At 52.4% G+C, this 15269-nt stretch overlaps 2 protein-coding genes across 2 annotated transcripts; both read right to left on the bottom strand.

The window, feature by feature from the left end:
- Nucleotides 1–281: 281 nt before the first annotated feature.
- Nucleotides 282–4610, bottom strand: LOC136767344 (histone-lysine N-methyltransferase SETD1A-like). Its single transcript, XM_066721113.1, has 2 exons — nt 4306–4610; nt 282–3243 (listed from the first exon to the last, which is right to left on the bottom strand). Exon 2 carries the CDS (start codon nt 2757–2759, stop codon nt 282–284), a length of 2478 nt encoding a protein of 825 aa, XP_066577210.1. The 5' UTR covers nt 2760–3243; nt 4306–4610.
- A 2733-nt stretch (nt 4611–7343) lies between these two features.
- fdps (farnesyl diphosphate synthase (farnesyl pyrophosphate synthetase, dimethylallyltranstransferase, geranyltranstransferase)) lies at nt 7344–14195 on the bottom strand. The gene is made up of 10 exons (XM_066721009.1): nt 14099–14195; nt 12979–13128; nt 12717–12857; nt 12533–12613; nt 12183–12305; nt 11970–12058; nt 11531–11603; nt 11362–11439; nt 9687–9821; nt 7344–7700 (listed from the first exon to the last, which is right to left on the bottom strand). The coding sequence occupies exons 1-10, from the start codon at nt 14117–14119 to the stop codon at nt 7500–7502; spliced, it is 1092 nt and encodes a 363-aa protein (XP_066577106.1). The 5' UTR covers nt 14120–14195; the 3' UTR covers nt 7344–7499.
- Nucleotides 14196–15269: the final 1074 nt, after the last annotated feature.

The raw sequence follows: 15269 nt of genomic DNA, 5'->3' as shown, positions 1-15269 counted from the left end.
AAGGGGAAAGCAGGGGAGAGAGGGAGGGAGAAAGAGAGGGAGGCAGGGTGGGAGAGGGGAGCAGAGGGGAAGGGGCTCCAGGAGATTTCTGGTCTGCAGAGCTGATTAATATTTAATGAGGCAGTGATGACATCACCAGGCGGAACTCGGCCGGCATTCCAGCGCTGCACTCCGTGACCTTCAGTGACCCTGACTGACAGCACTGCCTCACTGCGCTGTGATCATGATGAAGATGATGATTATTATTATTATTATTGTTATAACTGTTACTATTCATTTGGTCAACGTCTCATTTCCCTGCTGGACTGGACTGTGTCTCTCCAGGACCAGGGCTGAGACCCTGCTGGACTGGACTGTGTCTCCTGGTGTCTACGACTCTTACCTGTGGTCCTTGGCTCCCAGCTCCTGCCCCCATCCGCTCGTCCCCTCTCTCCCCATCTCTCTCGTTCCCTCTCTCCATCTCTCTCTCCCTCCCCCTCTCTCTGTCGCTCCCCGCCGCTCCCCACTGTCCGCAGGCTGCCGTCGCTGGACGAGCTGCCAATCCGGAGAGGAGGGCGGGACTCCGGCTCGGACGCACCCTCGGCGATTGGCTGCAGGGCCCCTGGATGGAGCTGCTGGCCGTCCAGTGAGGAAGGAGGCTGCGGCGGGGCGTGGGTAGTGGGTGGGGCTGGCTGTGGAAGGGGGCGGAACTCGGCATAGAGCTCCGACTGGCAGCTGTAGAGGAAGTCCGGGTCGGGGGTGAGCGGCGCCGGGCCGGGTTCTGGTTCCAGCGCAAAGGGGTTCTGACCCGCCGAGCCCTGCTGCTTACTGCGATTGCGCAACTCCTTGAAAGTGGTGACCTTCGTCCCCGCCGGCTTCTGAGGGCTCGGCTCCCGTTGGCCGCTGCCGAAGGGGCGGGGCGGGAACTCGGTGTCCGGGGAGAACAGGATCAGCCAATCGGAGCGGTCGGGGCGGGCCGCCAAGGGCAGGGACGGGCGGGGGGGCAGGGGAGGCCGGGCGGGGACGGGGGGTGGTGGGCGGGGCGGGGCCACGGAGGGGCGGGGGGCGGGGCCGAATGTGCAGTTGTTGCTGTTGTTGTTGTTGCTGCTGTTGTTGTTGTTGGCGCGTTTCCTACGGAGCGCGATCTCGTGGAAGGACGTCTTCCTGGGGGGGGCAGACAGACGGGGCACGGGCCTGACCGCTCCATCTCCCTCTCCCTCTCCCTCTCTCTCCTCTGTTCCCTGTCCCCCTGCCACCCTGTCTTCCTCCCTCTCACCCTTCCCCACTCTCTCCTCCTCCCCTTCCCTCTCTCCAATCCCCAGTCCCTCTCCCTCTCTCCCTCTCTCCCTCTCTCTAATCCCCACTCCCTCTCCCTCTCCCTCTCCCTCCCAGCTCAGCTCCGGGCCGAGTCCGGGGAGCTCCTGCCGCGACAGCCCCGCCATCTCCACCAGCCGGCGGATCTCGGCATCCAGCGCCAGGAAGGAGGGCGGGGGCGCGGTGCTGGGGGGCGGGGGGGCCACCTTCCAGGCGTTGCCGGGTTTCCGGAGGGGGGCCGGGCCGGACGCCACGGCCGAGGACCCACCCAGAGCCAGGAAACGGCGGCGGTGACGGGGAGGGGGCAGGGGCGGAAGAGAAGGGACCGTGTTCCCATTGGGCTCCAAGGAAGGAGGAGAGGGAGAGGGGGAAGAGAAGAGGGACGGAGTGAGGGAGGCGCTGGTGAGGGAGGAGGAGGAAGAGGAGGCCTCTAACCCAGGCGGGGACGTCTCCAGGGGAGGGGACGGTTGGAGGGGGGAGGGAGCCAGGGAGTCAGGCACAGGGGCCTCCTCCTCCTCCTCTTCCTCTCCTCTCTTGTCCCTCAGTTCTGGGGGCGCCAGTGGGAGGGCAGCAGTCAGGATGCTCTTGTGGTCGGGGGAGGTGGAGTGCGAGCTGTGGGCGGAGGGGTAGCCCTCGTCTGGGGACTGGGGAGGGAGCTCCAGGGGCACGATGTGGGGGGGGCGGCCGGCGCCGGGAAAGAGGTCGGCGCAGGCGTCGGGGGGGGAGGCCGCGGGGGAGAGGGGGTCCGGGGAGTCGGACTCGAAGTCGGAGCAGCTGCTGATGGAGGAGGAGGAGGAGGACAGGGAGAGCGCCAGCAGGGAAGGTGGGCAGTCAGCACAGGAGGGCACGAGAGTGTCATCTTCATCGTCCTCCTCCTCCTCCTCCTCCTCGTCCACGTCAACATCCTCCTCTTCTTCCTCCTCCTCCTCCTCCTCTCCCGTGCTCTCCCTGCTCTCCCGGCTGAGAGGCGGGGATTGCTGTCGCTGGGGTGGCGGTTGCGGTTGTGCGACGGTGTTGTTGTTGTCCAGTTGCTGGCTGTAGTGCCGGTTGCGGTTGTGGTTGTGGTTGTGGTTCTGGTCGTGGGGCGGAGCGTGGGGCTGGTGGGGCGGCTGCGGCTCGCAGCACAGGCAGGGCACCGCCGGCTCGTTGCAGTTCGGGTCGATCTCCACGCCTGGGGCCTGGACCGCGCCCTTGTGCAATCTGGTCGGTGCCTCCGCCTCGCTCTCCCCCAGTTCCCCGGTCTCGCTTGGTCTCTTCCAGGCGGCGGGCGGCGGTGGTCGGGCCGTGGCGCTGGTGACGGGGGGCTTGGCCGGGGTCAGGATGGGGGGGGAGGGGCCGGTGTTCTTGTTGTTGCGTTCCCCCCGGCCCCCCGGCCCCGGGGCTCTGGGTTCCGGCTCGCCCGCCCGCTTGTGGTTGTCCAGGAGACGGGAGCGAGGGATGGGCGGAGGGACGGCGGAGGAGAGCATGGTGGCCGGAGGGAGGAGAGGTTTCACTTGTTCACTTGTTCTCTTGTGCGAAGATGAGGAAAAGGAAGCTCTTGTCCTCCCTCAGTCACAGACGCAGCAGGTGACACCCTGGACACCGGTCTCCCTGTCTCTACGTGTCTCTACGTTTCTCTACGTTTCTCTGCGCGTCTCTGCCTGTTTGGTTTATTATGTTTTCTCAGGGTCTGTCCGTGCTCCTCTGTGTCAGTCTGTCAGTGTTTCAGAGCTTGGATCAGGTGTCAGATGTCTGTTTCTTTATCCACGGGGTGTGGGGTGGTGTGGGGGGTGTTGGGGGAGTAGCTTTGTGTGGTTCACAGCCTTCAATTCTCCTCCTCTCTCTCCCTCCCTCTCTCAGAGTCCAAGCCTCTCAGCTGTGTGACAAGGTGGGGGGGTGAGTATGCCAGGGCTGCTGGTGGGGGTGGGGGTGGCAACATCAGGCCATCTTCAGAGTGAGACCCCCCTGCACCTGAAACACAACACAGAGACAAGAGAGTGAGGAGAGGCTGCATACTGTACTGTATAGTATGGTATTGTACTGCACTGTACTGTTTTGTATTGTATCATGCAGTATTGTACTGTAGGATATTGCAGCACATTGTATTTTATATTGTAATGCATTCTATTGTAGTATAGTAGGGTTGTATACTGCACTATACTGTATTGCAGTTTTTAATGTAACTGTACTGCACCACCTGTGCTACATTGTACATTGGTTATTGGCCGTATTGTTATGTAGGCTGTGTTGTCCGCAGTGCTCTGTGTTAGCGGGCTCTGGACACTGGGTTCATGTTCACTGCAGCGTCGGGTCAATCGATCGCCATCACATCAACAGTAACGCACGGTGGCCTCTATACGGCATAAAGAGGTGATAAGAGAGGGGTCCGACAGCGGCTGCGCGATCCCCCGCTCGCACACTGCAGAGCTGCGCATTGTTCCTCTGCGCACACACACACACACACACACACTGGCAATGACAAACATGCCAACAGACACACACACTCCCAATGACAAACATGCAAAGCCAAATATATACAGTCACAGTGACACACACACTCTCTCTCACACAATGACAAGCATGCAAACAGACCCACACACAGTAGCGGCCATTCTCCAGCCCTTCCCCTCCTCTATCTCTGCCCGATGCAGGCCGGCACACCGTTACAGCCCCCCACACGGATGCAGAGTATTGCTTTCATTACACACACACACACACCACCGTGACCGCCACTGACAGACACACACCGCTATCTTCTACACACTGTTATCCGAGCACACGCAAAACACAGCAATAAAGACACACTTTCGACACACAAGCGCCGGTGCCGGAACACACACTGACACGCAAACCCGCAGGAGGGAGGCAGGGAGGCGAGCTGACATCATGCCGAGCCAGCCCCCCCTGCACACACACACACACACACAGCCATCATGATAATAACAATAATAATGACACACATATACAGAGAGACTGGAAACTACAGCACTGACAGCGGGATGGAGGGATGGAGGGATGGGCGGCGGGCTTTACCTGCGGGGTCCTCGGGCTGCTGCTGCTGCTGCTGCCGCCGACACACACTGACACACACACACTGACGCGCACACACGGGCAGGGCTTCCAGTTCTCTCTCTCTCTCTCGCTGATGATGATGCTCCCTCTCCTCCCTGCCTCCCTCTCTCTCTCTCTCTCTCTCTCTCTCTCTCTCTCTCCTCTCAGTGCCGCCACCTCCCTCTCTTCTCTCTCTGACTTGTCATTCTCCCCCAGATGCCGCACCCTTCCTCCCTCCCAGAACAACAACCAGGAGACGCTTCTCCACGCACAGACAGGTTGCTCCGTCTCCGCCCTCTCTCTCTGTATCCCTCCTTCCTTCCCCGTCGCTCTGTCTATCTGTCCTCTTTCTCTCTAGCGCAGACCACAGCTCCATCTCCCGCAGGGCACAATGCAGAGCGCCGGTGAGCCACACGGGGGCGCCGTTGCACAAGCACTGGTACCCACGGTGTGCGCACCACAAAAGGCACAGATTAATTATATATCACTCGTTAGTGCCGGTTTGTCCCATTGAAAATAAACATCTGTGTTTGTATAGTTTTGACGATGGGACCGTTTCATTATTTTAGGCAAGTGACGTCACTAAATCCCCCCACAACAACAACAGCATCAAACCACACATGCGCGTCTCTGTCGTCTGTGCTGGTGAAAGCCATCGTTTTTCCTTTCTAGCTGTAAACATATAAATACATGAAATGATCATTCAATTATTCGTGTTGCGTATGCATAACAAATCCCCCGCCCTATAAGACTCTTGGATGCACTGATCGGGCTGTAGCAATGTGTGTAACAGTGGCGCGCCCAGGGTTTCATACATGGGGTGGCAAAGGGGGGCAAGAGCAAAATGTGTGTATGAGAATAAAACATTTGAACATGCACTGGAAATATGATTTAGTCTACAACTCAGTGTATGTATGAACACACATTACAGTGGAACAATACATTTCAATTAGAGCCCTCTTATCTGAGATTTTGAGAATGCATGAAACTATCCAAGACACAAACATTACTGACAATAAATCATGCATTTGTACATGAATTTGTATTGAGAAGGGTTCAGACTAAAGCCTGCCCTCGAATCAGATCACTGAAAAACAGTAAACAAACAGGTCGGACAGGGAACAGTGGTAATAAGATAGCGAACTACATCCCAGAATTAAGCTTACACACCAGGTGTAATACCTTTTAATCATAATAAAATATATACTTGAAATCAAGCGTTTGATTTTCTTTTATATGCTACATGCAATATTAGGAGATGATGTGAGAATTCCCTGTGTGGGCTACAGCTCATTCTAGTGCTATTTATAGACTAACCATGACGTCTTACAGCATCCCTTTAGACAGGTGCATTCTGGGACAGGGAGTGTAAGACATACTACCCTACATTGGGCAGTAAAGCCTCCTGGTTCTGGTGCATTTGATTGTGGTCAAAATACGTTTCTTTGGATTTGTATTGACCCATCTTTGACAGGTTATGGTCGATTTCTGCACATTTGCTTTCATTCAGAGCCCAGTGATCAACAAGCAACACAAACTCTACAAACACTATTAAGACTGTTGAATGTCTAAAATTCAACATTATAAACAAATCTGCTTTGATCATGTTGACTTTGGACACTGCTTTAGTATCAGAAAAACTGCAGTAAACATCTTTAAATGTTTTTACAGGAAACCATCAGAAGTTAATGCTTCAGATGTTAAAATGTATTCCATTGATAACAGACTAATTAGAAAACATTATAGGAACCTGTGAAAATTCTGTTAAAAAACACAAACCTTAAAGCGTATTAATACTGAACAGCACCCACGAAAGAGACACGTTTGGTTTGAGTCTGTTGTTGTAAATGATATTATCTTGGAAATGTTTGTTTCAATGTCACAAACCCGCACAAACCAATATTAATGGATTCAAATTTTGTGGTGTTTGTTGGGGGGCAACTTCACGGAGGCTCGATGTGTAGAAAAACACTGACGACTTACACTACCGGTCAAATGTTTTGGAACACCTACATTTTTCCAGTTTTTATTGAAATGTATGCAGTTTAATGTCTCAATGGATTCTGAAATTAAAGCATAGAACAAATAAACAATTGGAGATAAAAAATAAATCATTTTGTTTAACAAAATGTAACTCCTTAAGCTGACAAACCGCTCTGGTACTTTAAAAGGGCACCAAATCCGTGTGCTTCTCTTTAATCCCATGTGTACTCTACACTGTTGTGTTGTTTGCCAAGTGTTTGGTATCCCATGAAAGCTGAGACTGTCATCTTTCTAACAATGTGAAAAATCTGTTTTTTTATACTCCCCCCCCCCAACATTCTGAATTCTGAAATGGGGGGGATACTTGATCTGAGTAGGACACTGTTGAAAATATTGACAATTATGACATATTCTGGGACCAGTCAGTCTACTGATCAAAACAAGACCGTCCACGTTTTGGTAGAAGCAACACACACCCGTAGAGAAAGAAAAATGTGAAGATGGAAAACTCTGTTTACAGTGAACTAATACACAACGATTTTACATCATTGGATCTGAACTTCTCTGTGTTTGATAGAACATCAAATAATATACACTGGATTCATCGTTGGGTTGTTCTGAACAAAACAAGCCTATTTTCAAAGAAATCCAATTGAAACTGAGTGCTCTGTGATCGTCTGAATGAGATCCGGAGCAGACTGCGCGTTTACCCCCCGGGCTTTGAATGACGGTGGGCGCCACGGAAACTGTAAATCGGATGTGTCTGAGAATGAGACGTGCATTGTAGGAATTCAGTGTCACTTTTATGCACAGGAGCTGCGTGTAACACTGCCAAATAATGCTTAAGAGGGTGTAGTGACACAGTATATAACTCTGAAATGCACATTATTTTTCAGTGTTTGGTAAACTAAACTTCTTTTTTTAACCTCTGGCAGTTTACCAAATGAATAAATAAAATCCCACAGCTGGCACCAATACCACTATTACTACTACTACTACTACTACATTATTTGTGCAAACAGAGACAGACAAACACACATTTTAAAAACTTTTTTTAATAAATACTTTTCATGAACGTTTCCTCAAGTCAGAGCAGCACTTTCAGTCGTCATCCCCCACCCCCCCCACCATCTTCCCTGTGTCTAATTACAAGATCATGCCATAACAGTCCAGTACCGTCTCGTCTCTCCCGGTCACTTCGTCCTCTTGTAGATCTTCTGAGCGAAGGACAGGAAGACGGCGTGGGGGAGGGTGTTGGCGTGCCGCTTGATGAGGTCGCACAGGCGGGAGTAGCTCTGCTCCTCGTGCTGGCGGAACAGGGAGGGCAGCTCCAGCTCCGAGAACACCGCTTTCACCTGCTCCACGCTGCCACTGTCCTTGCGCCCGTAGCACTCCTGGCAGGGAGAGAGACAGGGAAAGAGTGTTGATCACAGAGCCAGTGTCCTAGTCTCTCAGTGCGCCAGGGTCCTAGTCTCTCAGTGCGCCAGGGTCCTAGTCTCTCAGTGCCCCAGGGTCCTAGTCTCTCAGTGCCCCAGGGTCCTAGTCTCTCAGTGCGCCAGGGTCCTAGTCTCTCAGTGCCCCAGGGTCCTAGTCTCTCAGTGAGCCAGGGTCCTAGTCTCTCAGTGCCCCAGGGTCCTAGTCTCTCAGTGCCCCAGGGTCCTAGTCTCTCAGTGCCCCAGGGTCCTAGTCTCTCAGTGCCCCAGGGTCCTAGTCTCTCAGTGCCCCAGGGTCCTAGTCTCTCAGTGCCCCAGGGTCCTAGTCTCTCAGTGAGCCAGGGTCCTAGTCTCTCAGTGCCCCAGGGTCCTAGTCTCTCAGTGCGCCAGGGTCCTAGTCTCTCAGTGCCCCAGTGTCCTAGTCTCTCAGTGCCCCAGGGTCCTAGTCTCTCAGTGCGCCAGGGTCCTAGTCTCTCAGTGCGCCAGGGTCCTAGTCTCTCAGTGCGCCAGGGTCCTAGTCTCTCAGTGCGCCAGGGTCCTAGTCTCTCAGTGCGCCAGTGTCCTAGTCTCTCAGTGCGCCAGGGTCCTAGTCTCCCAGTGCCCCAGTGTCCTAGTCTCTCAGTGCCCCAGTGTCCTAGTCTCTCAGTGCCCCAGGGTCCTAGTCTCTCAGTGCCCCAGGGTCCTAGTCTCTCAGTGCCCCAGGGTCCTAGTCTCTCAGTGCGCCAGGGTCCTAGTCTCTCAGTGAGCCAGGGTCCTAGTCTCTCAGTGCCCCAGGGTCCTAGTCTCTCAGTGCCCCAGGGTCCTAGTCTCTCAGTGCCCCAGGGTCCTAGTCTATCAGTGCCCCAGGGTCCTAGTCTATCAGTGCCCCAGGGTCCTAGTCTATCAGTGCCCCAGGGTCCTAGTCTCTCAGTGCGCCAGGGTCCTAGTCTCTCAGTGCGCCAGGGTCCTAGTCTCTCAGTGCGCCAGGGTCCTAGTCTCTCAGTGCCCCAGTGTCCTAGTCTCTCAGTGCCCCAGGGTCCTAGTCTCTCAGTGCGCCAGGGTCCTAGTCTCTCAGTGCGCCAGGGTCCTAGTCTCTCAGTGCCCCAGGGTCCTAGTCTATCAGTGCCCCAGGGTCCTAGTCTCTCAGTGCCCCAGGGTCCTAGTCTCTCAGTGCGCCAGGGTCCTAGTCTCTCAGTGCGCCAGGGTCCTAGTCTCTCAGTGCGCCAGTGTCCTAGTCTCTCAGTGCCCCAGGGTCCTAGTCTCTCAGTGCGCCAGGGTCCTAGTCTCTCAGTGAGCCAGGGTCCTAGTCTCTCAGTGCCCCAGGGTCCTAGTCTCTCAGTGCCCCAGGGTCCTAGTCTCTCAGTGCGCCAGGGTCCTAGTCTCTCAGTGCGCCAGGGTCCTAGTCTCTCAGTGCGCCAGGGTCCTAGTCTCTCAGTGCGCCAGGGTCCTAGTCTCTCAGTGCGCCAGGGTCCTAGTCTCCCAGTGCCCCAGTGTCCTAGTCTCTCAGTGCCCCAGTGTCCTAGTCTCTCAGTGCGCCAGGGTCCTAGTCTCTCAGTGCCCCAGGGTCCTAGTCTCTCAGTGCCCCAGGGTCCTAGTCTCTCAGTGCGCCAGGGTCCTAGTCTCTCAGTGAGCCAGGGTCCTAGTCTCTCAGTGCCCCAGGGTCCTAGTCTCTCAGTGCGCCAGGGTCCTAGTCTCTCAGTGCCCCAGGGTCCTAGTCTCTCAGTGCCCCAGGGTCCTAGTCTCTCAGTGCCCCAGGGTCCTAGTCTCTCAGTGCGCCAGGGTCCTAGTCTCTCAGTGCGCCAGGGTCCTAGTCTCTCAGTGCCCCAGTGTCCTAGTCTCTCAGTGCCCCAGGGTCCTAGTCTCTCAGTGCCCCAGGGTCCTAGTCTCTCAGTGCCCCAGGGTCCTAGTCTCTCAGTGCCCCAGTGTCTCAGCGTGTCCTAGTCTCTCTGTGCACCAGGGTCTCAGTACCTGCAGTGTGGCTCTTTGCTGGGGGGAGGCGTGTCTCAACGCCATGACAATCAGCCAGCTGCACTTGTTGTCCTCAATGTCCGTGCCGATCTTTCCCGTCACCGTGGGGTCACCATAGCAATCCAAATAATCATCCTGAGAGAGAGACGCCACCGTGTTACATCACACACTCAGCGCTACTGCTCTCACTATAAAGATTGCTATTATAATAACTATTAATATTGGGTAGTTATACATATAGTCTGTGAAATATAGTCCACTCCTACGGTGTCCATATTAGGACATCCTCACTCCTCTGCATCAGTTGTCACACAACACTTAGTTTTGCTATCAACCCTCAGTTATCACTCATATTTGGCATCTAACATCATGTCAGTTCTCATGCTTCATTTGAATTTAATGTCAGGTATCAGGTGTCACTCGAATTTAGTACTAAATACGAGTGACACCTGATACCAGATACTAAATTTGAGTGACCCCAGTATGGAGTGAGTTCACTGTCAAAATTAGCGAGCACAGAAATACAACTTGTACGAGCAAAACTACAGTTACGGTTTTTATTTTATACTTGCAATTCAATTCTGCGCTCATTCAATCTCGTTTACACATTTGCAGTTCTTGCTGTGTGCTCACGCTTCTTGCTGCACATGTGCAACACAAAGGATTGGATGTTTAAAGTGACATTAAAAAAGCATAACTGTCTTGTCTTTTCTAAGCCCTACTGTATTGTAGCCAAGCTGCATTGTGCTTAATGTGGTTTAGAAGTTGATATTGACTGTGTTAAGATAAACGCCTCTTCTTTTGTATAGGACTGGTAATCCAATCTTTTGTGTAACAGTTTGGAAAGTGTCAGTCTTGTTATTTATAGATTGAATGAAAACGGCTGTGTTTTAAGTACAATAAGTCACCTTGAGCTCTCCAGTATTAGGACGTGCTAACTGTAAACGTACACACTTTGCAAAGTAATGGTCATGTTTAAAGCGCATTAAGCCACGTTAAGCTTCTTCAGAATGTCCCTCTGCTGCCGTGTGGTCAGCCATGTGTGATGAGGATGGAGATCGATAGTGCGATGATCATCTAGGATGCCTGATCTACGCGTTGCTTTTTGAGTCGGTGTGTAACGTGTAAACGATGTTGAACGAGCGCAGAATTGAATTGTAAGAGTAAAATAAACTACACTTGCGTTTTTTTGCACGTGCAAGTTGTATTTCTGTGCTTTTGTGATTTTGACAGTGAATTCACTCCATACACCCGATGATAAATTCGAGTGATGCATGAGAACTGACAATAAACAGGCATGATGCTTGATGACACCTGATGGGTGATATCAAATATGAGTGATAACTGAGGGCTGAACACTAAACTAAGTGATGAGTGACAACTGACTGAGGAGTGAGGCTGTCCTAATATGGACACCGTACACTCCAATTAAATTAAATTCAGAACAGCTTTATTAGCACTGCTGTCAGTATGTCATGCCAATAAAGCTGTTTTGAATTTAATTTAATTAACAGACGTGTCCAGGACACAGGAACAACACATACAGGAATTATTACATTCTAACCGCTATCTACAGACATCTTGCATACCTACGCTGTATCCTACCATCTCTCCCTCTCTGTCTCTGTCTCTCTCTCTCTCCCTCTCTCTACCGAGCCCCCCCCACCTTCTGTACCTGTATCTGGAAGAACTCGCCCATCTCCAGCAGTATCGTCTTGGCGTTGGTGTGCTCCTCCTCACTGTCGATGCCAGCCTGGAAAACCACAACATTGTCACTGACAGTGACACACTCACACACTCACTGACACTGACACACACTCACTCACTGACACTGACACACTCACCATGTACATGGCCGCAGCCACAGGCAGATAGAAGGAGTAGAAGGCCGTCTTAAACTTCACAATGGCTTTATACCTGAGAGGGAAGTCAGCATGGATCATTGGGAGTTTAGCAGTCTCTCTCCCTCTCCAACTCTCTCCTTCCTTCCATGTCCCCCTCTCTCCCTCTCCATCTCTCCTTCCTTTCATGTCCCCCTCTCTCCCTCTCCATCTCTCTCCTTCCTTCCATGTCCCCCTCTCTCCCTCTCCATCTCTCTCCTTCCTTTCATGTCCCCCTCTCTCCCTCTCCATCTCTCTCCTTCCTTTCATGTCCCCCTCTCTCCCTCTCCATCTCTCTCCTTCCTTTCATGTCCCCCTCTCTCCCTCTCCATCTCTCTCCTTCCTTTCATGTCCCCCTCTCTCCCTCTCCATCTCTTTCCTTCCATGTCCCCCTCCCTCTCACCTCTCCTCAGTGAAGCGGTCTAGGTCGACGTGGTCAGGCTGGGCTGTCATCAGGTCCAGCGCCTGACCGAGCTCTGTCTGGAACGATGTCTGTGTGTGCGTGTGAGAGAGAGAGAGAGAGAGAGAGACAGAGTGTGAGTGTTGAGTCTTAAGTCTCAGCCTCATCCACACAGAAGCTCACAACACTGCGCATGGACACGGCCTGAACCCTGACCTCCAGGAAGAGCTCCAGCAGCTGCGTGTAGTAGGGCTGGCCCCGGCAGTGTCGCCGCAGCAAGCGGTACAGCGCCCCCTCCAGCAGGTACGAGTCATTGATCGCATCCAGACCCACCCCCTCCTGAGAGAGAGAGAGAGAGAGAATGTTTCATTACATCAGCGTGTCAGGGTTTCAGACAGAGTGCCAGGATGTCAGTCAGAGTGTCAGGGTGTCAGGCAGCATGTCAGAGTGTCAGGCAGAGTGCCAGTCAGCATGTCAGAGTGCCAGCGTGCCAGTCAGAGTGTCAGTCAGGGTGTCAGCATGTCAGTCAGGGTGCCAGGCAGTGTGTCAGAGTGCCAGTGTCTCACCTTCTTATACCAACACTCTTGTCCTCTTCGAGTCAGTGAGGCGTCCATGATGTCATCAGCCACCAGGAAAAAAGCCTGGAGCTGGAGAGAGAGAGAGGAACAGCACAGTGTTACACAGGGTTAAACATAACACATATAGAACAGCACACTACACTGTAGATAATCATCATCATCATCATCTCACCAGTTCGATACACCACCCCACCACCAGGGCGCGCTGCTCCAGCTCAGGGCCCAGCTGGGTGGGAGGGACCATCTCCCTCAGGGAGCCAATCACAGACAGGCCTCGGTTCCTCTTACCCCCTGGAGCGTTGTACTCCAACACCTGGGAGAGAGAGAGAGAGAGATAGAGATGGAGTTATAAATCAAACAGCTGTGGTGTATGTCTCTCTACACCAGCATCATGTGTGAGTGAGTGAGTGTGTGTGTGTGACGGTATCCAGTACCTGTTTCAGCCGGTCCAGGGCATCTCGGACCTCGGGGTCAGTGATGTCATGCTGGGTCACGTCCCTCACGATGTCGGCAAACTGCTTGTCGAACGCCTCGGAGTCCCGCGCCTCCTGCTGCTTACGGGCAGAACTGCACTCGTTGTCACCCTGCAGGGAGAGAGACAGAGAGAGAGGGAGACATGGGTGAAGAGACAGGGTGAGAGTTGCAAGAGCAGGAGACGTAACAAGTAACAGATTCAGTAACAGCAGTTACGCAGTAGCAGTAACAGCAATAGCAGTAGCAGTAACAGGAATAGCAGTAGCAGTAGTAGTAGTAACATCAGTAGCAGTAACAGGAATAGCAGTAGCAGTGGTAGTAGTAACATCAGTAGCAGTAACAGGAATAGCAGTAGCAGTAGTAGCAGTAACAGGACTAGTAGTAGCAGTGGTAGTAGTAACAGGAATAGCAGTAGTAGCAGTAACAGGAATAGCAGTAGCAGTAGTAGCAGTAACATCAGTTGCAGTAACAGGAATAGCAGTAGCAGCAGTAGTAGTAACATCAGTAGCAGTAACAGGAATAGCAGTAGTAGTAGTAACATCAGTAGCAGTAACAGTAGTAGCAGTAACAGGAATAGCAGTAGCAGCAGTAGTAGTAACATCAGTAGCAGTAACAGGATTAGCAGTAGTAGTAGTAACATCAGTAGCAGTAACAGGAATAGCAGTAGCAGCAGTAGTAGTAACATCAGTAGCAGTAACAGGAATAGCAGTAGTAGTAGTAACATCAGTAGCAGTAACAGTAGTAGCAGTAACAGGAATAGCAGTAGCAGCAGTAGTAGTAACATCAGTAGCAGTAACAGGATTAGCAGTAGCAGTAGTAACATCAGTAGCAGTAACAGGAATAGCAGTAGTAGCACTACTAGTAGTAGAAGCGGAGTGAGTGCTTTGTTCCTGGCAGACAGAGTACCAGACCTGTTTACCAAGTCTAAATATAGAGACACTAATGCATCTAACTACCGTGTCTCGGTTTACTATGAACAATGTCTTCGCATCAGCAGAAACCGTGACTGCGCGGCTGCGCATCGCTCTGCACCATCACTGATTTAAAGTCTCTCTAACGAAGCTGCCTGTCCCGTCTCACCATATTTCCGTGAGTCTCCATGTCCCGCAGCCACTGCCAACTCTCCGCTCTTGTGTCACCTGCAGCCAGAGACCCAGGATATGTGAGACTGCGGCCGGCGCACTGCCTTGTGGGCGTCGTAGTTCTTCCGCAGCTCCGCTGGCAGTGCATCCGGACGGCCCGCGCAGCCGCAGCCGCACTACATCTCCCAGCCGCCACCGCGCCCCCCTCCCGATCTCGCCAGGGGGCGTGGCGTCGGAGGTTTCATATGACGTCGGCCGCCCCGGTTGGCTGCAGCATCGAACGGGGGTGGGTCTGGAGGCGGGCGGCCAATCGGGGCGCCGTGAGGGCGGGTCTCCGCACAGTCGAGCCATCTGAAGGCGGGTCCGAGTCGCTACATTGTAACCGGTCATCACTTCGCCCATATATATCAACGCACAGAAAAACACTTATATCAACAAATAACAGCAACAGCATTAATAAACTTAGACGACACTTAGAGTGTTGTGATCTTAATTGAGTTATTATTATTTTTATTTCTTTATTTATTCAGGGCGACTTGCAAAACATAAGAGCATTTAATATTTTATTTATTAAGAGTTATAATATGTCATGTTATGAAGTTATGAAACCAGAGTAATAAATACAGATCTAATATTTTTTTTAATGCCCACAGGTTGTGTAGCAGGGCCTTTCTGTGTAAAAACATATGAAGTGTGTTATTCTTATATTACAATCAGGTAGACAATGTCTGATGTCTCTGTAGGTTTGTGTGATATTTACAGTGAACACAGATCTTGCTATTACTATATGGAGCTATATTAGCCCTTTGCAATGACATATTGGGTCTTGTGTTGAGCTTTGTGGCTGTGCTGTGTCTGTGTCAGAGCTGAGGAGCCATGTGTCCAGCAGTACAGTGTGTGAGTGTCAGCAGTGTGTGAGAGTGTTAGCACAGTGTGTGTGTCAGCGCAGTGTCTGAGTGTCAGCGCAGTGTGTGTCAGTGCAGTGTGTGAGTGTCAGCAGTGTGTGAGAGTGTCAGCAGTGTGTGAGAGTGTTAGCGCAGTGTGTGTGTCAGCGCAGTGTCTGAGTGTCAGCGCAGTGTGTGTCAGTGCAGTGTGTGAGTGTCAGCAGTGTGTGAGAGTGTCAGCAGTGTGTGAGAGTGTTAGCGCAGTGTGTGTGTCAGCGCAGTGTC

This window comes from Amia ocellicauda, chromosome 14 (assembly GCF_036373705.1).
Source record: "Amia ocellicauda isolate fAmiCal2 chromosome 14, fAmiCal2.hap1, whole genome shotgun sequence".
Taxonomy (NCBI): domain Eukaryota; kingdom Metazoa; phylum Chordata; class Actinopteri; order Amiiformes; family Amiidae; genus Amia; species Amia ocellicauda.
The sequence above is the reverse complement of the archived record's forward strand: the minus strand, read 5'-3'. Positions and strand labels throughout refer to the sequence as shown.